This window comes from Melospiza georgiana, chromosome 3, assembly GCF_028018845.1.
Source record: "Melospiza georgiana isolate bMelGeo1 chromosome 3, bMelGeo1.pri, whole genome shotgun sequence".
In the NCBI taxonomy this organism is placed as follows: Eukaryota; Metazoa; Chordata; class Aves; order Passeriformes; family Passerellidae; genus Melospiza; species Melospiza georgiana.
Window position 1 is genome coordinate 17703931 of NC_080432.1, and position 25387 is coordinate 17729317.

At 47.0% G+C, this 25387-nt stretch overlaps 1 protein-coding gene across 1 annotated transcript in view; it reads right to left on the reverse strand.

The window, feature by feature from the left end:
• COQ8A (coenzyme Q8A) overlaps positions 1–25387 on the reverse strand; it is a 40936-nt gene that overhangs the window by 2562 nt on the left and 12987 nt on the right. The window contains exons 3-13 of the mRNA XM_058020549.1: positions 24808–25218; positions 23798–23864; positions 16910–16984; positions 10565–10687; positions 7007–7092; positions 5801–5941; positions 4676–4757; positions 3365–3458; positions 2471–2612; positions 1002–1109; positions 254–319 (exon numbers count right to left, since the gene is read on the reverse strand). Coding sequence (XP_057876532.1) covers positions 254–319; positions 1002–1109; positions 2471–2612; positions 3365–3458; positions 4676–4757; positions 5801–5941; positions 7007–7092; positions 10565–10687; positions 16910–16984; positions 23798–23864; positions 24808–25218 — 1395 coding nt within the window. The remainder of the gene's footprint in view (positions 1–253; positions 320–1001; positions 1110–2470; positions 2613–3364; positions 3459–4675; positions 4758–5800; positions 5942–7006; positions 7093–10564; positions 10688–16909; positions 16985–23797; positions 23865–24807; positions 25219–25387) is intronic.

Genomic DNA, 25387 nt, shown 5'->3' on the forward strand with positions numbered 1-25387 from the left:
TGAGTGCCCTGATACACCCAAGGCCCCCAGCAAGCATCACTGCAGTGCACTTGTGTGAACATCCCACCTCAGAGCTTGCAGCACATCTGCAGACAGCCATGCAAGGGATGAAACAGGAACAGAGACCACTCTCGCCTCCAGCCCTACTTCCCCCACACCCAAAGTGTATCCCAGTATGAAGTGATAACAGCTGAGAGATAAGAGTATTTGCAAAATCAAGTGCAGCTCTCTAGGGCACAGTGCAAGTCCTCACCTCTATGTAGACATCTGTGAACTTCTCATCAAACCCTCGTGTTGCTCCAAAGTCCAGCAGGGCCACCTGGAATGGACAAAGCTCTCTGCATTAGAGTCAACCACAGCTGATCTTAAGAATGCTCCTGATTTCTTCAGGAAGCTCAGCTGGCTTTCCCAGCTCTCCTCTGCATCCCAGCTGCCCCTGACTCCTTTATTCCCAGTCTGCAGCCCAACAGGGCTGAGGCCACTGCCCAGTGCCCACACTGCCACTCCTGCTCTGCTGGCAGCTCCACTCAGGCTCCATGTGCAGGGACAGAGCACCACTGAATCTTTTCCCAGCACTTTGCAGCACAGACCTCAGGAATAAAAAGCAAGTCCATCTGCCCTACAGAGCACAGACAAGCAGCCAAACCAATGAGCAGGAATTAATAGTCTTATCTCCACAGCACAAGAGGGAGATCCTGGGCTCAGGTGTGTGCTGGCAGAGCACTGCCTGCTGCAGCCTCCCACCTTCAGAACAGATCCTGAGGTAGAGGAAGTAGCTGTGACTGCTCAAGGGCCAGGGTTACAGCAGCCCTGCTTTCCTACCAAACCCTAGAGAGGGCAAGTGGCAAAGGGAGGTTTCCCTGCACTATGTGCCCATGCCTCAAGGACAGGAAACTGAGAGAATCCCACTCAGGATTAAGTGGGGAGTGGGAGTGAGGAATAACCAAAAGCTGGTGAAAACTGCTGTTTGTGCAGGCAGGAGAGTGGCTGCTCAGGCTTACCTTGTGCAGCTGTGGGTCATAGAAGAAGTTGGACCAGTTGGGGTCGGTCTGCATGTAGCGGAACTCAAACAGCTCCCGCAGGCACAGCACCAGGATGTTGTGGCAGATCTTTTACAACAAGGAGAAACAAGAAACAAATTCACACCTGTAACTTACAGCAGGCATCAGCAAACAGGGCACACACTGCCACACCAGCAGGAACCATCTGCTCTATGCAGAGCTGAAGGAACACCTCTCACCACAGCACCAGCAACTCCCAGCCCAGCCCTGCCATGGGATGTCCTTAGCAGATGGCACAGATGCTCCAGTGCTCATCCAGCTGCATTCTGCTCCTGCCTTTTCACTTTCCAGCACTGACTACACACTGGGTGCTGCAAGAATGGGAATCTTGTATGATAGCAGACCCAGCATGCACTCCTGTGGGCTCAGCACTGACCCAGCTTGAGGGAGGAGCAGAGAGCCACACCTTGGGACTGACAGGCACAGAAAAGCAAGAGCAGCAGTCCCTGAAACCCCCCCTGCTGGATTACACACTCCAGCAGAGCTTTTCTGTGAGAATTGCTAAGCTGCAGCCTGTTGAGCAGAACTGCCAGCCTCACTCTGCCCCTCTCCAGCTGCTGCAAAGCTGAGTGAAACACAGGTGACACAGGTGCAAGGAAGAGAGCACCAAGTGCAAGCCCAGCCCTGCTGCAGGACCCTGCCATTGGGGTCAGAAGGCAGAGGGTCAGCCAGGCCCGTGGCTCACAGGAGAGAAGGGCTGTTCCTGCAGCTCACAGCCTTTTAAAATGAGTCCTGGTGATGGAGCAGCTCATTGCTGGGGACAGTCCCTAAGAATAGCCAGCCAGCTCTGGCACAGCTTCAAATCTAATGTGACACTGAGATCTGTTTAACCAGGGGAACAGACTCTGCCCTCTTCCCCAGTCACCTAACAGCTGACAGCTCACACACACAGACACACACACATCCAAATACCAGGACAGTTATTTCTGCTGCTAGAACAGCTGCTTGTCCCACCACAGCACTCCAATCCCTGGCTATATTCAGCACCAACACCCACCTATCCCCACATCCCTGCTTTTGTTTACTGACAGGTACTTTTCCAGCCAGTCCTGCAGGAATGACACCCAGCTGCTTGCACTGGGATGATTCTGCAATCCTGCCCACAAGAGCAGCTGCATAAAGCACCTTTGCCCTTACTGACAGTCCCCCCAAAATTAAGGTCATCAGAAATGGCATCACACAGTGAGGCCACCTCCCCTTCAGCTGCCCTTGCCACTCACCCCCTCCAGCCCCTCCCTGCAAGGCCCAAATGAGCCTGGAGAGACGCCAGTGTCACTGCCACCTTCCCTAAACAAGTCTTCCTGGAGACTCCAGACAGCCCTGCTCAGGGTTTGCTGTGCCACAAGGCATGCACCCAAGCCTGGCACAGGGCTCTGAGCAAGGGCAGAAACCCAACCTCCCAAATTCACCTCATTTCGAATCTCCTGGCTCAGTCCTTCAGCTTGATCCAAGGGAAAGCCAGACACCAGCTCTGTGGTCAGCACGTGCTTGCTGCACAGCTCATCTATTACTCTGGGTACATAAAAGAAGGGGTGGTCTTTCAGCAGCTCCCTAGGGGTGGAGAAAGGAGAGGAAAAGGTTTAGGAGCCCTGAGAGCAGACAGACCCATCAGCAACACCTCACACAGCCCTGGACCAGCCTCTCCCCACACCCTGCCTGGGGCTGCCAGGAAATGTTTCCCTCAGCAATTACAGTAGGGATTAAGTCAGCAGAAACCCTGCCAGTGACTTGGAGCTGCTGCCAGCTCCTGAGGTCCCATCTCCTGCCAGGGCAGTGATATTATGAAGGCTCCAGGCTGGTGCATCAAGGGGCACTGGGCTCTTCTGCTGACCCCACTTGGCTTCAGGGCCAGACTGCACACATGGAAGAACTGCTCTGCCAAGGGGAGCAGTGCCACAGTTCTGCAGCAGGACAGAAAGAGCATCCAGCACCATGGAGAAATCTGGGTGCTTTGGCAAGCCAAGGGAGCAGGCAGCTCTGCTGGTGGTAACTGCTTCAAGAGAGCTGAACTGAAAACCTCCTGGACTGAGGGATGGGAGAAGTTAACCACAGGCTGAGGTAAGAGCACTGCAACCCAGCCTCAGGAGTTACTGCAGCACCTTCCCATGTGGCACAACAGACAGACTTGCACCAGAGGAGGTGATCACATTCTGGGGCACAGCTCAGGCCACAGCCATGCACCCTTCCCCTGTGCCATGGCAGGGCACAGCAGTGAGCTCCCACCATCCCTCAAGTTAAGCAACCTCTCCTGCCTCTCCCACACACACACAGAGAAGGGGTTCAAGGCAATGGTGGGAACATACTGGAATTTCCTTGCACAGGCAGCTTCTCTCAGGTAGTCACACTCCAGGGCCAGCTCTCTGCTCACCACTTCAATCAGGTGCTCTGGGAACAAACCTGAAAGTCAAACAGCACAGCAGAGATCAGGCTTAGAAAAAGGATCTGCTCAGGCTAAGCTTCCCAGAGCTGCAATTGAGGAGCACAGGAGGCCCCAGAGAGCCAAGGTGCATTTCCAACCGGATGCAGGTTGTGCAGTAATCACAGCCCAGGCACATCCACAGCACTGCTCTGTCCTCCCCACAGCCCAGACTGTCCATTCCTGCTGCTGGCACAGCTGTGCAGGGACACACACCAAAGACAAGCACCCAAGCACTGGGCAAAAGCAGCAGGAACAGCTCCATAGCTGCCTGCAAGGGGCAGCAGGCATTGCCAGGCACAGTCACCATGACTAATGCAGTGCACTGCAGCAGCAGCACGTAGCCAGGGCCTGAGGTGCCAAGCCCAGTCTTAGTCTTGAATTTGGAAAACCAATCTGCTCCTTGGGCCAGACACAGCTGGGGCTGCAGCAACCCCTGCAGGGCCCTGCCCAGCCACCAGAGAGAACAGTGCCAGATTTTGTCAGCACCCAGCCTGATTTTAGAGCAGCATTTGTACAGTCTCACTGATAATTACAGCTGCTGCAGGCATGTATTTGGAAAAAAGAGTGGTAAGTCCTGCATTCCCTGTGGGAAAAGGGACTTATCCATGTGCTGGGACACTGAGCAAGTTCTAAGTCAGACAGTTCTCTGAAAGAATAGAGAACATCTGGGAAGAGCACAGAATGGCAGGCATGGAAAGCTACAAGGGAACATGGAGAAGAATGAGTTGTGCCAATTGTACCAGAAAGTAACAGGACAAATCAAGACTACCTCACCTGGACACTGCCCACACTCCAAGCCTAGAAAGCCACCAAAAGTGAGTATTCCTAGGCACTTTATATTTTGCCAAGAATCCCTATGGGTCTGTCTCTATAGAGAACACAGAGACAAGTGCAGTTACTCTGCAGGTGTGTGCACACACATGGCCACAAACACACAGCTGCACTTCCCACCCCACCAGGTGGGCACTGGGGCAGGCACAGGCAGCAGCAGCTGTGCAGCACAACAGGGGAACAGAGCCTGGCTCCCCAAGCTGGCCCTGCACCCTCTGCCTCTCCTGCTTCCTGCAGGAATCTGCTCCTGGGCACACTTAGCATCCTTAAGTTCCTTTCCCAGTCCTTGGAGGGACACATGCAATGTGCTGCTTGAAAGGGGTTGGCAGAACTCCACCTGGGAACACAGGGTTCTGTCTTTTACCTTCAGGGAGAATATTGCTCATGCTCAGGACAGCCATCAGGTTGTTGACATCACTGTTGATGCTCTGGGCCACTCCAGGGTACTGTGGGACACAATGGGAGAGGGCAGTGTTGGGGTTAGATGAGGCCTGGTTGTACAGGGCAGGATAAAAACACCTGGCTCAGCACCCACACCACAATGGGCCAGGGCATCCTGAGCCACACATGCCTCCTCTAAAAGCTTTCTCAAAGCCCAGCATCTGTCAGGGGACACACAGAAAGGCTAAGATGCAGCTCCCTGCAATCAGAATGGCCTGTTCAGATGCTCTGATGGGAATTCTTCCCACACATGACGGGTTCTCAGAAACACAAATCTCACAAGAGCCATGGCAGTCAGTCCTTTCCCTCCCACAGCTGGAAGCACACACCCCTGGAAGCCCCAGAGTGTCATTCCCAGCAGCAGGGCAGGTGGTGGGGCCCCAGCCCAGTCCTGGCAAGGCACCTCACCCTGTTCTCACCCTCTCTGTCAAGGGGAAGGAGCCTGCACTGCTGAGGAAAATGTGTGCTGATGCCAGAGGGTTCAGTTTCTGCTGCTGTTACCTTGGCCTGACTTCAGAGAGCACGTGGGACACAAATGGCTTCAGAAGACACCCACACCCATTGATAATATTGCTAAAGTCTCCCCATACTACAAAATCCCCCAATGAGTTTATCCCAACTTTGCCTGGGATACTGCTCAGCCAGCAGGAACCTCACTCCTTGGGATTATAAACCATGCTGTACAAGGATGGTTTATAAGCTTTAGCTCTAGAATGTCATTTTGTTGGAAACAGCCACCTGAGGCTGCTGACACCCAGAAAGGGGACTGACCTGGGGAGCAGGTGGGACCCTCCCATACAGCCCTAAAAGTACAAGCAGTCCCTCAGCACCATTATCCCAAACTGCAGTGAAAAATCCATGGGATGTCTCCTGCTCATCTGGACTCAGACTGGCTCAAGCTGCAAAACCTTTGCTGTGTTTTCCACTCAGCTTGCCCTACATAAGACATCACATCTTCACTTCCATTAAAATGTTTCTTATTTCACACCCATAGCTCCCCTGCCCTTCTCTGAGCACAAACATGACATGGCTGCTCTGGAAAGCCCACCTGGATTTTCATGGCAACTTCTTTCCCGTTTTTCAAGCGTGCCAGATGAACCTGACCGATGGAAGCAGCAGCAAAGGGGCGTTCTTCAAAGGACTCCAGTTTATCCCTCCAGTTGGGGCCCAGATCGTTGTTCAGAGTTTTCTACAAATAAATAGAAAGGATCAGGGTATGGGAAGCAAAGATTTAAGTCTTTCAGTCTTAGAAATCACGTTCCTCTAAGGTGACTGAGTTCTGAGTGCCTATAACCTGCTTTCTAGATGATCCTCCGTGCCTTGTCATTGCACAGCAAGGCAGGGAGTGGTGCAGCCAGCAATGCTGCCCCAGCACTCTACAGGTGCTGATCAGATCTCTGTGGGGCTCTGCCCTAAGGGACAGAAATCTGGAACACAAACACTGCTGCCTTGGCATACAAACATCCCCTTTTAGGTGCCACTTGCTATCTTCCAGAAAATGAGCAAAGAAAATGAGTTAGCTATTTCTCCTCTTTCATCATCCTGCCAAGCTGAAGAGAAGCAATCCAGGCATGACTCTCTTTAAGGCAATATTGACAATTAAACATCACAGCCTGCTTTAACATCTTCTTTGCTACCCTGCCAGACTGCCATATTTAAGTTCTAGCTCTGCTTAGTGTCTTGCAGAAGATAAGTAGTGCTGGCAGTTCCTTTGGCATCACCCTTTACACGTTAATTTACACAGAACATAAACACTGAGGAAAGCAAACTTAGTTCACTTCATTCTGGGTTTTCTTGATGGCAAGTTAACCAAAATGGTAAGGGCAAAGCTCCTGGTTATTTTCCATCAGACTGAGGCTTGTATGTCTGTTTCTAAAATGGGATGTAGACATATCTAGACACCACCTTAAGACCCACAAGAAAGAGAAGAGGAAACACAAGAGGAGGCTACACTCAACAATACCCTATAACCATATTTGTGGCAGCATCCTGCTCCATATCAACATTAATCTCAGGACATGAAAAACTCCCACATTTTTCCCCCCTCTGTCTAGACCCAAATTTCCAATTTTTTGAGAGAAAAGACAACACATAACAGAGAAGGAATCACACTTTACCCCCAACTGAAAATATGTAACCTTATTAAAATATTCTATAAAATCCCCATCCACCTCCCTTACTAGGGCATGTCACAGGTGACATTTTTTCTGTCCATTGTCCCTTTCCCTGGCAGGCACTCAGGAATATTCCTCACCATCATCTGCTTTATGGGCATGAAGTCGGCGCTCTGACGCACGCGCTCAAAGATCCTCTGCAGGTGGGGGTTGATGAAGGCATCATCTGCCAAGGGAAAGCACACAGCACTCAGAGCAGCCATTGCATCCTTCCACACACAGAGAAATGTGCTCCTGCACTCAGGCAAGTCAGCTGTCCTGCCCCAGGTACACCCCAGTGAAGGTTTTAGAAGTAATTCTTTAATTCTTTTGGTGTGGTGACAGTGCTCTGTCCCTGTCACACCCCAGCCCATCTCCTGGCTGGCAGCACCCAGGTCTAGGAGAGGCCACTGCCTCATGGAAACACAGGTCACAGAAGGAACCCCTGGAGAGCCATCCCAATGCTCCAAGGTTCCCAGTGTGGTTTAATCCAGTGCATTTTAAGGGGCAGCAGCTCCTCCAGAATGCTGTGCAATGGTAAAACACCACTTAGACAAGTGCTGAACTCTTGGAGAAATCAGGATTCAGCATCTGCTACTGTAAACAACTGCCCAAACACAGAGCAACTACAAATGGGCAGCAGAGAACACAGCTGGGCCCAAACTTTTAAGTTTAAGAAGTATTTAGCAAGTAAGTATTTACACTCATAAGAGGAGGGGCTGGGGCATCTTGAAAGATTGGCCTCTACTTGAGCAAAGGCTTCTACAACAACTCAGAGAAAAACCACCACTGCTAGCAAACTTTTAATTTCATAAATGATTATAGAGGAATCAGATTTATCTGCTGCTCTCTCAATACTGGAAAAATCCAGGCTACAAGCCTTGATCCTGAGAACTGAACCTGCACATGCAATTGTGACATTCAAACAAAAATTGACTGTTCCTCTCTAAATACACATGCATGAACCACATTATGTCTATCCCAGGAAACAAGAAACAAACAGTGACCTTAAGAGGACTGTCCTGGGAAGAAGGATGGAAAGGAAGGGACAAAAAAGATAAATAATGCAGAGATGTGACATTAACACTCAGCATTATTTACAAATTCCCACTGAAGCCATAGCAGCATTTAAAAGCACTAACAAAACCCTACTGTGGAGCCAAGAGAAGTTTGTAAGAGGATCAGGCTTTGCAGGAGCAGTCAGTGGAGCTCCTGTGTGATGTTACAAACCTGCAGGAAGGTGAGACATTGCATTTGGGTGTGCACTGACAGAAACACCTGCTCTGTCACTGATGCTGTATCACTGCCCAGCCTCTGAACACGCTCAAAAATATTCTCAGGGCTCTGTGGAGGTATTAACCACCATGCTGCAATGTGTCACCTGCACTGGCAAGGGTGACTGGGCAAAAGGAGAAGGGATCTCACTAAGAGTGACTCCCAGAAGCTGTTTGTGTCAAAGCATCAGCATCTGCCACAGGCATTCAGGATCAGCCTCCCTTATTCTGCTCACTGCTGACATCCATAAAGCTCTCAAAGGGTTTCCACCCACAGTCTGGGAGGGCATCCCCAGCATTTGTTCATGAGCACAACATCAAATAGCCAAGGAACTTGCAAGTCCAGGCTGAGTGTACAGAAACTCAGCAGCAATGTCAAAAATCAGCCCTGCTGTGGGAGCAGCTCTGCCAGGCTTACCACACGCTGATGAATAAGGTTTTACGTCTTTGTGGTCAGTGCTGAGGCCTCACTGGAACAAAGCATGAAGCAGGAGCCAAGGCAGGGCACTCTCAGCTGCCTTTCCACCATCTCCCACAGCACAGGATGACTGGGGGCCTTTGACATCTTTTCTGTGCAGGACCTTTAGGAATGTGAGTCCCCACAAATCCAGTGACTCCCCAAACAGACGTCAGGGGTTTTAATGAAATTCCTTTATGACTTGTGCTCAGCTACAAGGAGCCCCTGCCCCCAGTTAACACCCAGACCTGCTGACAGAAGCAGTGAATTCAAACTCACCAGGCCCCAGAGAAGCCCATGAAGTGGCAGGACCTGTGTGAAACCCTCCTGTCCAAACAGCCACCCCAAGAAACAGACACTCTGCATTGTCTGATTTATCTCAGCACAGCTGTCCCCCAGCAAGGTCACCATGGGCCTGTGTTCCTGCCAGGCACAGCAGAATCCACACACTTATAGCAAGAGTCCAAATGAGGGCTGGCTACAACCACTGAGGTTGCTGAAGGCTGTTCTGACACCAGAGTGAAGTCAATCACCAAGTATTTGACACTCCTGCCAGAGCAGTGTAACCTTAGGAGACAGCAAGCAAGTTATAAAAATCCAGAGCTCCTGAATTTCTGCTCCTCAGAGACAGCCTTTCATAGCTCCTCCTCTGCACTCACATGCAGGCCTAGGGCAGCTGTGACCAACCTTGGGCACACAGCAGGCACAGCTCAGTGGTGTCCCAAGAATCTGAAATTAATCCCACCTATGGCAGATGAGTTTCAGTGCAGAGCTGATTTCCAGGCATGGCCTGCTCTGCCCACATACCAGAGGCACTGGAAAGCAGGGAGCACAGGAGCTCCTCCTGGAACTGCGCTGTGAGCCAGCAGTGGCACCTGGCAGCTTCTGCAGGGTGAGAAAGCAGCATGTGGGTGGCAGCCTTTGACACAGCAGCTGATGCCTCCCACTGGGCTCTGCCAGGGGGCCATCAGCCTGGCAAACACCTAAACCAACTGATTAGCAAGTGAAATGCCAGTCAGGGCTCTCTGGGATAATGAACTGATCTTGTTTGGTTGGTAAGGCCAAAGTATTTAATACTCTACTAGATCCAGTCTCATCAGCTGATACCTACAAAAATTCAAGTAGAAGCACAAAGGAAGCAAAGTGAGTACTTCAAACACTCAGACACTTACTCAATTTCAGAAACACATTGAAAGCTATTTCCAGACAAGTCTTACAGCTATTTTTGGCTGGTTCTTTCCTTCCCTATCAGGCTGGGCAGCAAGGCCAATTGGAAAGATGCAGATAAGGTTTGAACTGAGCACACCTGCCAACTCCCTAACAGTTCAGTGCAGACACTGATGTCCCTCATGCCTCCACCTGTGGTCACTGGCCTCAGAGCTCAATGGGTTAAGCAGCAGTCTGAAGTCTTCTCAGGATGGAAACAAGTGTTTTATACCTGATAAGATTATCAGCTGTACTGGCCTTCCCAGCAAAGCTTCAGTGCCCACAGAGCATGTAAACCACAATCAGATTGCTATAATGGGAGAGTATTGTGGATATAACCTTGACCACTTCTGGTGAACAAAGAACAGGATCACATTCTTGTTGTCACCCTCCTCCTTTCTAGCAGGACACCTGCAAATAGAGTGTAATACAGCTCTGCTTGTAACACAGACACTAAAATTCACAGTGTCACCCTACTGTCAACCAATTTCAGTTACACACAATAAGGACACTGAGAGAGTGGTGGTGTCTAAGTGCATGCACCTATTTATTTCATACTGGGATTAGATGGAACGCAAACATTTCCATCACTGCTCCACAGGACAAAGCCATTTGTTCAGAGTCTCCACATTCACTTGGCACTGCCTGACTGCAGACAGCTCACCCTGTGTCACAGCTGGCAGCCCTAAGGACAGCTGGGGACCTGTGCTAAGGACACTCACCTTGAATGCTCAGCATCTGTCCCAGCTTCAGTGCTGCTCCCCGCACCTTGCACAAGGTCCTCACGATCCTTTCTGCATTGGCCTCTGACAGGAAGGGGCTGGAATCCATCACTGCTTTCTTCCCTGAAGGAAAGGAGAGAGAGCATGAATGAAGAACACCCTTCTTCAAGCCCACATTCAACAGGAGATTTGCCCTTCCCTAGGGAAATCAAACAGGACTACCCTGAGTGCCTTCACTGCAAGCCAGGACTGAATTGTACATGTGCCTTGGGACAACTTTGACATTGTTGGCTTGAGAATCAGGAGCAGCAAGTCACAGCCTCCCAGAATGTGCTGCTCTGCAAGCTGTCTGGGATCCTGGGTAATGCTGGTGCTTGAACTCACTGTGCCAGCCAGCCCAGCCTAAAACACTGTGCAAAGGTGGCTTGAGTCCCACACCATGGGCTGCAGCACAGCCACAGCCTCAGAAGGGCAGTGGGAGTGAGCCACAGCAAAGAGGAATCCTCAAAAGCCTTGGAAGAACACTGGCACAGAACAACAGCCCTCTTCCAGCCTCTTAATGTGGAAGCTGACACAGAACAAGGCCAAAACATACACACTCAAACACACACTCTCCTGTCCCCAAGCATGTGTAAAGCCTGATGTGTGACAGGCTCAGAGAGCTCACACAGCCATGGACACAGCAGTGCCACAGTTCCAAGTATGCAACAGGGCCATTGTGTGGCATAAGAAGCACTTTAATTTATTTTATTTTTATTAAGGGAGAGGGGAAGGAGCCCCTGATTCTAGTTTGTGGTCCCTTTGGGAGAAGCAGCCCAGAGCTCCCATCCAGGGCAATGCCCAGTGGAGCAGGGACAGAGGGGACAGACAGACACCACCCACCTCTCCTGCTGCCAGCCAGCCAAGCAGGAGCAAGGGCAGCCTGCAGAGCACACATGCTGATCTTGCAGCTACATTGTTTTTAGAATATTTTAGAGGAACAGAAGACAGAACAGCTGAAGCCTCCATAAACAATAAGCAGCACCCAAAAAGGCAGAGCAGATGAAAACAGCCCTGGACATCTCAGGCAGCAGATGGAAATGACTGGTGACTAGAGCAGCCAAAGATCCTCTCCATCTCCTGGTAGCTCTTAGACTGGCCAGGGGACAGGAGAAATAACAGAGACAGACTGAAGTAGCTGCTGTCTGAACTCTGGTAGCTCCCACAACTTGGTACCATTTTCTTGAGGTGCCAAGCATGTTACTGATCTGACAGACACCCTTCAGTCCCTGCAAGCAGCTGGATTGCTTACAGAGCTTCCCTGCAGAGGTGGTTCCACAGAACTCTGCACTGGCAGAGCACAGATGTGCAGGTACAGGCTGCTCTCCTGCCCTTCATCCCCTCTCTTTCTTCCATCTGTTTTTGGGACAGCAGCAGGATGGGAGTGCATGTGGGACATTCTCTCTACAAATCCTTGTCCTAAGTCAAGGATGCACAGGAAAAAGAGGAATAAAAACACCAGGAGTACACAGGACAGCAAGATATGGAAAAGCAGGACAGGTCCAGAATTCACCATTTCCAGCACATTGCAATCTTCAGAACACATTTTCCTCTGGATAATGGATGTAAGGAGATTTAGAGACTGAACAGGGAGAGCTACTCAGGGCAGAAGGATCTGGCTTTACACACTTGAAAACCTGTCTCTCAAGTGCCCTGTCAGGAAAACTGTATCCTTAGCAATGCTGAGGCAGATCCCTGTATGAGATGACACACAGGACCTAGGGAAAGTACTGAACCAAAGCTGTATTTCCCTTCACAGCACTGCAGACAAAAACATCCTCCTTTGAGTCAGCAGCAGAATAAAGGGGTTAGTTAATGATTAAAGCCACATCCAGAAGCCAGTGACCCCTGAAAATTTTAACTCTTATCAGAGAAAGGGCCAAACACAGGCAGTCCCAAATCCTCTCTCCTGGCAGGCTCCTCACTGCAGTCAAGGCTCCAGGGGCAATACCTGAGCACCAGACCAGGCAGCCCAAAGCACAGGAGCAGCTCTTGCTTGTGTGCTTTGGGACAAGGGTGCCAAAGAACAAGAAGGTGACCTGGAAGCAAGAGTGAAAAGCAGTGCTGTGGCAATGGCAAGCAGAAAGAAAACAGACACAGGCTTCCAAGGCTGGGTGGAAAGGGAGTGGGGAATAAAACCCACCACAAGTTCATGGAAAAATATACCAATTTTCAGTGAGTTAACATTTCACCCAAAAGATGGCTGGCACCTTTTGGTGCCTCACATTAATTCTTCCCCATCTTTAGATCACAAAGTGGTTTCACCTGTTTCACTAGGGAAAGGAAAAAATGCAAATAGGAGTCACATACAAGCTGTGGCAACATGCCACAGAAATTAAGACTCCTGCAGCCACAGTACCTGGGCCTTCCACAGAAGAGGCAGCAGGCAGACACCCTCCCTAGAGCTTGACCCACTTTTATTTTTTCTTCCTTTCCAAATTCAGAATCAGCATGAACCTTTCTAAACCGGTGTGCAACTCACTGCTGCATCACTCCTTTGCCACCATCAAATGGAGAACTAGTAACCAAACTTTGTATTTGTTTTAGGACCATCTGCCACAGAAACTTTGGGGCAAAGGAATATTTAGGAACATGGCTGCCTTTGATAAGAAATCCAGGCCAAGTGGCCAGATCCAGGCCAAGTGCCAGCCTGTCAGGGCTCTGTCCAGCCTGGCATTTGTGCAGAGCCTGAAGAACTGCCCAGGACAGATCATTAATAAGTGACAAAGTTGTCCTTGAACCCAGTCTCTATACTTGTAACAGCAGCTGTTTATTTGGGCACTCTCATTTTAATTCCTGGGAATTTATTCTGCTTTCCCATACCCACCCTGTGTGGGCCTTCTACTGTATTTACATACAAGTGTGTATTTACATACAAACTTTAAATACCGAGGCTGCCATCAAGGTCACCAGTGACAGAGAAGGTTTTCAGTCTAACAGGAAAATTCAAACTGGAAATCAAGTCAGTCATCCTCTTTTTAACAAGATAAGATGAGCCAAACCACTTAAATATGGCAGCATTAGGGCCTTAAGCATTATTTAAAAAAAAAAAAAAAACCAAACCAAAACAAAAAAACTCAAAAAAACCTGCATCTACTTACAAGAATTTGGCAGCAGAATGAATTTATGTCCAGGACATCAGGCTTGGACAGAAAAGGAAGAAATTCAGCAATTCTTGCACCAGGCATAGTTGTTCTAGGCTATGTCCCTAAGAAATGAATTGTTTATGGAAAAAGAGACAATCCAATACTAAACAAAGATGGGGAAGCTGAGAGGAAAAAACAGATCAGCACTAGCACAATTGCTAGAGAATGTGCAGGAGAGTAGGAATTTGCAGTCCCTCTGATAACAGCAATGGAAAGAAGAAGTACAAGCTGTGCTATCAGGGTCATGTGTAGCTCAGGAGTGTGTGGCAGAGGGGTTGGGACTAAAGGACCAGTGTTTCTCCATTTTAAAGGTGTAAAGACATTTTAATTTGTACTGTCTAGCCAAGAGGAGAGCAACCAAGTGAAAACTCTTCCTCATTACTCCAGGATGCCAGTGAGAGTGTGAAATTCTTAGGCATGCCTTTGGGGATACACACACAGCCCACTTGTTTAAGTCTGGAGTGCCAAGAAGTTCCTATTAATATTGCAGCAGCAGGGAGAGAAATCACATCCTCCAGCAGCTTCCCAGGAACAGGACAATATGTCATTCTCAAAAGAGGTCTCAGCACAAACTCATGGTGCTAGCAGCCACAAAACTTGGGAACAAATGCCTCAAGCTGAAATCAGGAAAGGGGTGCAGAGGTATTTTTAAAGAAATGTGAGATACTTATGAATTTTTCCCCAAGAACAGCTCAGGCTGGTACTGTCAGAAAAACAGTAAGAAAATGGAATCTTGGACTCCCACTGTGTACCCACCTCTCCTCTGCTGTGCATTTCTGCAGGAGCAGAGCCCATGGAGAGAGCTCTCATTCATGGAACCTTACCCACCACTAAAATGCTGTGGAAAACACATCCAGGGACACCAGCTAGAGGTGCAGCTGAGTCACCTGGAAACCTTCCTGTGGCTTCGGCTGAGAAGCTCCAGAAGAGTACAATGATGGAAATGTTTCACTTTTGCCTCACCTCCACACTTGCTGCTCTTGGCCCATTCTCAGTTCCATTATTGATATTACCCTACAGCACAACCACGGCTCCAAGATCTTATCTAAGCAGACTTGACAGCAAGATGGGAAGCAACAAGGAAAGGCAAACAAACACCTAAAAATAAAAGCCAGGTCATTTTCTTATTCCCTGCCTAGCACTGAAGTTGGCAGTTCTCATGGCTGCCTTTTTTAAACAAGGTTTATTCAAGAAAATCACTCTTCCCAAAGCAAGATTCAAGACTGTAGAGCAGGCTTATGACAGAGAAAAATAGCAGTTTCCCCATCAAGAAGATAAAAGATAAAAAGTTTAAACTTGTTGCTTTATTGCAAGGAGAAAGTGTCTTTTGCCCTCTAAATAATAAAAAAAATAAAACTAATCCTTCTCATGCTGGAAGAGAGGAAAAAAGCTCATGTTATTCCCTCAAACTTCAGAGCTCTGCAAGCTCATGTTTTCATTTAGGGTGTGCCTAATTAGAAAACACTCTGGCAAGCAGAGAAATACCAACAGTTGTGCAATTCCACCTCTGTCAAAAGCAACACAAATCATCAGCTTCCAACAGGTATCAACAACCTGTCAAACATGCCAGGTGCTGAAGCAAAAGGCCTTCAAGGATTCTCTCCAGGATGAGCTGTGTTTGCCTGAGTGCATGTTTTTAAATCAAAGCAAAGAAACCCTCCCATCCTCAAACACCTCAGAGAGAAACAAGAACTCTGTGCCAAGGATCCTTTTTCTCTGCTGGGCTGCTCTGTATTGCCTTGCTGTTAATATTTGCATTTTGGTATTCCAAATACAAGCAGAGTCATAGGTTGTCCACAACCCCTGCCTCTCACTAATGGGAATGTGTTTCATATCCTGAAGTGTTGTTTAATGGTTTGGGAATTTATTCTGGTTGGGATTTTTTTGTTCAGTTGCTTTGTTTTTTCAGTGTTTTGCCCCCCCCCCTTCCAAATTTCTTCATTTTTCAGCCACTCCAGCACCTCCTGAAAGAGAGGTTCCGTTTCCATCCTTCTTCCACCCCTAAAGATGAGCAGGGTGAAGACAGAAACTGAATAGAGTAGACAGAACTGAATTAGAGTAGAATTACAAGGACAGAACTGAATTAGAGTAGAATTACAAGGACCTAGCAGTTGTCATTATCTGAAAGTAATGCTTCTGAACCAGGAACAATTTGACTTCATTTTTATTTCCATCTACAAGTATTTCAACCTTTCACCAGCTCCCTCCAGTCACTGGAAGTAACCCAAACACACAACCACACCAGGCAAAGCAGAGAGACCAGCTGGAGACCAAACAGCCTGCAGCAACCCTAACAGACCTTGACATTCTGCAGTGTCCCACCAAAGCTTTTTCTGGATAACAAACAAGTGAATGGAACCACAAACTTCAGAGTAATCTCACGTTTTCTGGAGAACAAGACCTGAATTTTCTATGCCCTAAAGCACTCACACACAGACCCCCCACAATATTTAACCAACACACATGCTTAGAAGAAAGCCACCACAACATGATCAGGTACAACTTACGAACATTTTACCTCCAATTTCACATAAGCTGGAAAAGAAGGAAGATCAGGTCAATTTGCACAGCACAGCCTTTTGCATGTTATGAGAACCCTTTAGAAGGCAGCACAAGAAGGATATTGGAAATAGAGAATTCCCATTTAACAGGAGCATAAAGTGCTTTGTCTCTCTTACAAGAGAACAGCCATCCTCCAAGTTCCTCCTAGGCAGAACATCCTTTCATTTCAAACAGACTGCAACCACTAACAATATTTTCAGATACAGAGGCTCACGTAAAGTTTCTGTACTGATAGAAATGCATTGTTTCACTGAGCAGTTTAAAAAGAATTGTTAAGACAATCCAAGAATGGGCACAGGGATAGTATTGAACCTCAGGGAAAGTAAAGCTGTACAAACTGTGCTGGCACAAACACATTCTCTGGAATATTCCTCTGACCTCTGTCCATGCAGTGAGGCTGTGGTGTATTGAGATGGGAGAAGAGCCAAGAGATGAAGAATAATATTGAAAATAAAAGAACTACTCATATCCCCTGTTATTCTGTCCCACTACCCAGCCTTCAAAAGAATACAAATTTTGCAAATGCAGGTAAGCTGTGTCTAGAAATAAAATAAAGAGGAAGATAAAAAGAAAATGGAAGGACATGGAAATGACTTACCACTGCGTTCCTCAGGTCTTAGGCTCTTCTTTGCCACTTCTGCCAGGGCCCCAATGCCAAGACCAACAGCCAGTCCTTTAAAATAACAAGAAAAAGACTCAAGTCAGAATGAAAAAACCTTCCAAGCCACATACAGAAGCAATTTTGGTAATGAACTTTAAGGCACACATTCAAATGCACAACAGCCCTATCAGAACATTCTGGCCTTTGCAATGGAGCCATCTTCACTGGACACTGAAGAGTTTTCTCCTGCACTTCCTCAGCCCAGCATGCCAGCCAGGAATCATAGGCTAGGCCAGTCTGGGACATCTGGCTTTTATAAAGCATGTCACAAGTGTTACTCAGAGCTTTGTGCTCTGGCTGATGTCCTGCTGCAGACTCCAATCATGGAGTTTAAAAAAAGGGAAGAAAAAGAAGCCAAAACTCTCACAAACATGGTTCTCAAAGTACCACTCTCAAGAAGGAACAGAATCCCTCTCACTGCCCATTGTGCCACAACAGCAGGAGGAAAAGCATCATTTAGGATGAAGCCACAGCCAACAGAGTGTGAAGTTGTGCAACCTTGCTGTCCAACTTTAGGTTTAATTGTGCTCATTAGCTGTCTCTTCCTTCCCTGAGCTCATTTACTGTGATGAACAGAAACGTGTTTTACCCCAAGGCTCACCTTACACCAGCAGTGTTGCAACCTGCAGTGCAAGGAGCTGGGCTGGGGAGCAATCCCACACAGCAGTAAAACCAGGAGACAAAACACAGCACTGCCCATGCACTATCAGTGAACTGCAGGGAGGTTCCACAGCCACAGGTTACAGGAGTACAAAAGCAGCATTATCTGCCTCTGCTAACCACAGCAAAGGCACCCAAGAGTAAATGAGGCACAGATCTAATCATACAACCAAAGGTCTCACTGCCTTCCCAATATCAAAATATTTATTTTTCTGGATAATAAATGTCGTGGGCATTCAGAACAGATGGTGCTGCTCCAATCTCCTCAGCAGTGGTGCATCCTGCTGTGCTCTGCTCCCACACTGCTGACAGAACTGGGTGCACCTGCTTTCCAAGCACCTCAAGCCCTCCTTAAGGCACTGCTGGAAAACCTCCCAGGTAAAAGAACCAGGGAGCAAAGTCAGCACAATGAAGGAAGCAGAGCTGTCCAGCACGTGGCATTTTGCACGTGTGCAGGAAGAACCACATGCACAAGTTTTGTAGACTCAAGTGAGCAAGCCTGGCCACAAACAAGGTGACCCTGATCCTGCACTGGAACTTTTCCTCTCTCCCACCAGGCAATCACAACTCCCCCACTCCCTCATATTGTTTGTCTGCCTCACAAGCAGCTCCACTTTTAATCTTACAGACTACATGCACTGGGCCAGAGAATCCTGCATAAGGTGAAGCACAAGAGGCATCAATGACATTACAAGGTCGTTGGGGTTTGGGTTTTTTGGTTGGTTTGGTGGGGGTTTTTGTGGATGGTTTTTGTTTGGGGTTTTAAAAAGAAATTTCTATATTTTCTGCAAGTTTTCCTATGGAGTCACAGCACTGAAGGAAGTCTGATGTTAGTAACTATCTTGTGTAGACCCTTCAATTGTGGCAAACCTTGCATCACCAATTAACAAGTGTTTTGCACCAGAAATCCAGAGATTTTATTAGCTAAACAAGGTGAGAAAAATACCCTTAGGCTTCACAGAAAACAAGCAAAAAGGTTTTTCAAACACAGCATAAACACCTACTAAAATGCTATACACAAATATTTCCAGTCAGATCCCACATACAAGACAGTACCTTGGAGCAGGCAGCACCAAGAGTCAGATAGGAAGCCAATAAATACATCTCATCAATAAGATGTGATTTTCTAGACTAAATACCACTCACAGAACATCTGTGTTGGCCTTGATCCCACTTTTACCACCTCCACAACAATGCTCCCCACCATAACTCAGCTTGATCATTATCAGAGTTAGACTGAACTGACTGGCAGTAATTGGTTTCAGAAAAAAAAAATCACATATTCTTCTGTAGGCTCTATGTTCAATGTCTAAAATTAAAAATTACCAGATTTACTTCCTGGACATAAAATAAAACATATCTGAAGTTTCTAATCTCTTCATCATTAAGACACAAACCACTTCAAAGGTAAATGAAAATCTAGGAACCAGATTCTACTCTGTCATGCAGAATAAAGCTGAAGAAGTTACAGCTTGTTTCAAGGCAGCTTGGGTTTACATCAGTGTGGGCAAGATCAGACTACAAATGAATGTATCTTCTCCTAAATGTGCACAGCTAAGCATCTGTACTAATACTTTGGACTGCACTAGAAAAAGAGCTGCTTTTTCAATAGGTGCTCTTGCAACTTCCTCACTGCTCACTCTGTCCAATTTCCAAAAAAATGAACCCAAATCACCAATCAACAACAGTTTTAGACAAACTAAGTAAAATCAGGCAAAAACAAGCGCATGGTTAAACAGCTGCTGAGCTTTAAAGATCTGAAGTTTAAACAAAGGCTTCAAACAACTTCAAACTACAATCACAGTGTTTGCTGATGCTTAGCAGTCAAGCTTGCAAAGAAGGAGGCTGTAAGGGTGGATGTTTGGGGCTGAGGTGTTTGCCTTCCCAAGGAGCTACTCCAGATGCTGAGGTGCTGCTTCCCAGGAGTAGAGGACATCTGCCTGCCAGCTGGGAGCCATGAATGAACTCCTCTGGCTGCTTTGCTTGAACATGGAGCTTGCTTTGCTTCCCCTCTGGAACTGTCTTTATGTCAGCTCCCAAGTTTTTGCTCTTTCCTGTTCCTTCCCTGCAGTGGGAGGAAATGAGGAAGCAGCTCTGTGGGGCTGAGCTGCTGCTGTTCACCTGTTACCAGGCACAAATCACCCTCCAAAGAACCTGCAGTGCTCCAGAAGCTCCTTTGGGTCACTAATCTACTTGCACAGGACACTCCTGATGTCCTTCACTTCCCTTGTCTGCAAGAGGTGTATTTCCTCCAAGATTATTCATTTTGGGACACTTCTCAGCAGTGCTCAACAGGCATTGAAAAAATAATATCCTTAAGTACCTCTATAAAGTCATTCTCCTGCATTTTGCACTTCAGGCAGATTATTTCAGGCCTGGAAAATGCCCCTTGGTTCTATACCAGCAGAGTGGCTCTCAGAGTATTTTCCAGGCATCTGCAGCATCTGGTACACTTCAAACCAAGCCTATCAAGGGATGATGTGGAACCAGTTTTGTTCAGGGCAAAGCCTCCTGACCTTGGTGCCTGCAGGGCTGTTTCTCTCACTCCTCTCTCCAGCTGCATTTTTTTCTGGATTTTTTCCTCCCTTCTTAACTCTTATCCCAGAGGCTCTGCCACCACTGCTGATGGCCTTGGCTTGGAGCCACCTTGGAGCTGGACATGGGGGAAGTTTCTGGAAGCTTCTCCCTGCAGCCAAACCTTGACAAGCAAACCCAATCCACTTACCACTCACAGCTGTCAGGTCTGTATATACTTAACTAACACACCTCTACAGAGTAGGTTTTTGCTTTTTTTGTTTTCAAAATTGTTATAAATCACATTAAATCTAGGCTTCACCACAAGCTTCCTGAATTTTCTTTATTGCAAAAGCATCTTATTATATCATTAAAATAATAAACTTAGAAACCAGGAATATGATGAAGGGAGACAGGAACAGCTTAGAAAAGTCAAATAAGGCAAGGAAGGGAGAATGGAAATATAAAAAAAATCAAGAACTGAGTAGTGGAACTGATGACCCATCAGGCTACAAAACAAGCATGGAACAAAAAAAAAAACTGCAGAAAAATCTGTTTTGTCAATTACAATCCTGGGAAGAATAAATAAATAAAAATCAAGGATGCTATTTAGTACTATAAATACACCTACCAGCAGTCACTCTGGCTGCTGCAAGAAGCAAACAAAAATACATATAAAGGACTAGGAAGTTCAGGAGAGAATCTTGTGCTGATCACAGAGCAATATTAGCTCAGTATTACAGGCAAATCTTGGAAAACATCATCTTCAATCCTTCCAGTAAAATGTTCTTTGCCCACAGAAGAGGTGAGAAGCCAGGCAAACTCAGCAGTCCAAGTATTTCTGCCTCCTGTTGCTAATTTGTCCATCACTCACCAGAGTGTCCTGACATCATGGCTGAGACACAGCTGAACACTCCTATAACACTGGAGGGGATGAAAGAAAACATGGAAAGACAGGAGGAGGAATGGGATCATGCCAACAGCATGGGAATTCAGCTATCTGAACCCCAGAACAGTTATATGAACTCTGGTTTTGACCTATTCAACATCCTATCCAACATTAAAATAATACTGTTCTAATATAGAAATAAAGGGGAAAAGTTGACTTTATTAAAAAAAACAATCAAATGCTAGTTTGACTGGTGTGGAGATTGTAAGAGAAGAATCCACCTCAACCACTTTATTTCCCAGAATGATTTCTTGGGGTCTTCAACTGAAGATGGCATCCCAAAGCACACAAGAAAATTCCCCCACAAAAAGTTTCCTTGCTTTGAGCCACATTCCCTCACAGACATGGAGCAGCCTCCTGCCCTTAGTTATTTTTAAGGCAATGTGAGGAGCCAGGCAGCAGAGCAGGAAATAATCACCCCCACCTCTGCCATTCCTTGGCTGATTCTCATCATTTCAATGCTCTAGGAAGTGAGGACACAGCTGGCTCACTAATATCCTACAGTGATGTTTCCTGCAATATTTCTTCATCCTCCCCCATCCAACCTGGCCTTCAACACCTCCAGAGATGGGATATTCCCAATTTCTCTGGGCAGGCTGTGCCAGTGCCTCACCACCCTCTGAATAAAGGATTTATTCCTTTATAACTAATAACCTTTATAACTAATAACCTTTATAACTAATCTGAGCCTGCCCTCTGTCAGTTCAAAGCTATTATCCCTCATCCTGTTACCAGAGGTCCTTGTAAAAAGTCCCAAAATAATACCAAGGGATATCTTAAACTGAAATAAATTACCTATGGACCACATCTGTTGTTTGCTAAACCACTGTACTGACAGCACTGTTTCTCTTTGCTGTTGCAAATTAAAATTCAGAGGGAAAGATAAGCAATGAATGCTAACATGAGATTGCAGAGACCAGAGAATCTGAACAATTTCTGCACAAGAATTTTCCCCCAGCAGCCCTCTAAAAGCAAGCACTCTCTCTTGCCAGCCATTTTACTCATATGAAGCAGACAACTGGAGGAGAGTAGCAAGACCAAAAAAAAAATAAATGACAGATGTCTGGAGATGCTGCTTATGAGCAATCTCTTTCTTTCCTACTCTCCCTTAGTGGTTTTGGTCTGATGGGGCTGTTTGTTTTGGTTTTTACCTTGAGGTTAGGAGAAGACAGGTTATACTCCCCTGGAAGATGAGTTAGCCTTCCCTCCCACAACAGCCTTGGGTGCCAAAACATAAAAGCAACAGCACTGGAACCCAAAGTTCACAGAAAATTTGCTCATCTGCCATTTCACATCCACCAGCTGTCAGCAAGCAGCAACAGAGGAACTCAGAAGATGGCAGCTAAAGGTGCTGTGATACCTCCCCTAACATTCAAGGCTAGATTAGAGTGGACACCTGTGTGCTACCAGAGCTTTAGAACATGGTAAGTGAGTTTTAAAGTAATGCCTTGTTACTCCAAAAAGCAGATCATGAATCTGCTTCTCCTTAAGGAATAATAGGCATGCTGTGATGCCAGAGCCTGCAACAGACTGCAGGGTTAAAGAGATCTGACAAGCATGAAAAACTTAGCACAAAATTCACTTGCTGTTTATTTCTGCACTGCATAGGATCAGCCCCTGCCCCAGCTTCTCCTAGTGTGTGTGCCTGTTAGTCTGACAAAAGGACACAGAGACACATAGTAATTGGTTTTTTTAATATAATAGTTGATTTGAATTACATTTGACAGGTTATTTTTCTTTCTTCTGGGATCTGTAACACAAGGATGTCTAATTTGTACATGTGGTTCTCTATCAAATTTTGTGGAAGAGAATCACAAGAGCCACAAGAGACTGTTCACAACCTAGACAGGCCACTATCATCTCCAAACAGTAGAGTCACAAAAAAACCCAACCACAGCAACACACAGACTCCTCATCCAAGGAGGAGGATTACCTAAGTAGCACTAGCTGTGTTCATCTCTCCACCTGCACTATGTGATACCTTATTCCTTAGGAACATGTTAAGTCCTTTGATGATTTTGGATACAAGACATTAAATAGGCATCATCTGTCAATATTACTTAAGATATTTAGCTGCTTTTTGATATAGCAAGTCCCATTCTGCAAGTAAAATTCATTTAAGTTTCAGCTAGCTTGATCTTACAAGTTCAGAATTTACATCCTTCCTGGGAGAAAATGGTCTACAAGCAATGCTTAGTAAATCAAACCTTGACTATTATCATCTCCCCATGCTCAAAAAGGAATACCAGGAGGAAATGTTTTATATTTAAACACTGTTCAGAGAAGTAGAAAGGATAAGACTGGGGAAGGATTACTTAGAATAACAGCTGCTCCAGCTGTTTCTGCTTGACAGTAACAGCAAACTGTAAGGACTGGGAGAGTCTCCTCAAAGTGCAATCACATGTGCAGGAGCAGGGTATTTGTACAGGCTGGGGAACAGCCTGCACCTCAGTCTCCCGTTAAAACAGGGAGACTGTTTTAATGACATGGATGTGTCACCATGACAGCTCCACCACGCACCCCCAAATCATCTGCCCCACACTCTAAAGAGCGATGACAAAGCCCAAATCGAGCTGTTTGAGGGAAAGCACTTTGCTGTAGGGTGGCAGTGGAAGGCCCCAGGGGTGCAGAGCAGGAGCTCTGTCACAGGCAGCCGTGCCAGCAGTGCCAGTGCCATGGCAAGGGGGGCAGTGCACACTGACCTCCGAAGTTGGCGAGGCGGCCGATCCTGGTGACGGGAACCTTCCTCTCCCGGGCCCGCTCACTGAGCTGCAGGGGAGAGACGGGGGGAAAATCAAAACAAGAAATCCACAAATGAACTGGGCACATGCTCAGACACCTGCAAAGCCAGAGCACAAGCCAGAGCACTTGAACAGCTCATGCTGCAGAAAGCTTTCCTTGAACCCTTGAGATTTTCAAGGGAATACTGAGCAGAACAGACGCATCCTGAACTGAAATAGACACTGAGCAGAGGAGAGGACAGGAGGGTGGGAAAGACAGAAGAGTTGATAACCATGTTGGGAAACCCCATTTTCACTTTCAACTCAGCAGCCCTTGTATCTGGAACTTGGAGAAGCCACACAATGCTAACCCAAACTCCCTTCCATGCATGGCATTAGACCTCATGGAGGGTGATCAGATTCACAGAACTGTAATTCACAGGACTGTGGACAGTTCCCCCACACACAGCAGGAGCAGCTAAGTGTACAGTTACATCCAATACCCTGAGGGAGTGAGCCCAGTGGCATCTGATACTGGATGTGGGGAAGGAGCACAAGGTCACAGCAGGTGACAAGTGTCTGCACTCACACCAGGGCATGAAGCACTAAAGTGAAAATTGTGAGCTGTGCAACTCTCCAATCTGCTTATGCTCAGGGCAGCATTGCCTCCACCTCTCCAACTGCAGGATGCCACACAGGAAGCCACAGCCTCCACTGTGAGGAGCTTAGGTCCAATCCTAAGCCTATGTACACTTTTTAAACATCCTCTCACATCAGATTATCTGACATAGAGGGAGCAAGTGTGAAAAGAGAGACTGAAAAGCTATTGACAGAACAAATATCACAGGGTTAATGAGCACTGACACTTCCCTCTTTTCCCTCCAAAAAAGGGAATAGTGGAAGAGGAAGAAATGAGAGAAACAGGAGAAGGTGAGTAAGGGCAATGTGGTACAGACACCACAGTAGTAAGAATCCTTAATTAAACAACATACCATCTGCTTGTAGGGTTTCTGTCCTGAACCTGTTTTGGCCTGTCTTGCTTTATCAATATCTTCAGCTGTTAATCCACCAACAGAGGAATGGTCTTGGTGAAAAGCTCTATTTTGTCCAAAGGCAGTAGCAAAAGGATTTCCAGGGTCCCTAATGCCTCCAAATAACCTTGCATCCATTTTGGGAGGGAAAGGCTTCTGACCCATGCCAGAATCTCCAGTCTCATCAATATTTCTAAAAGGTCCATTTGTTGTGTAGGAATAAGCAGGGCCTTCAGTGCTGTGTTCCTGAGGCTTGCCAGGGGCAGTGGAGAAGTCCATTGGAGCATCTGATGGCTCTCTGGCTGAGAAGTCATAGTCTTTCCCAAAATCCTCACCAAGGTCAGTGAAGTTCTCCTGCTGTTTGCCAAGCTCCTGCAAACAAGAATTGAAATACTTAAAGTAAAGATCTTAAACTTTGCTCCCTACCCACCCATGGTCCTCAGAGATAAGCATGCAGCTGGGTGTCATGTCTCCACAGTGAAGAACTGTACAGACAGAGACTGGCACTGCAGACATTCACAGTAAGAGAGAAGAAAGAAAG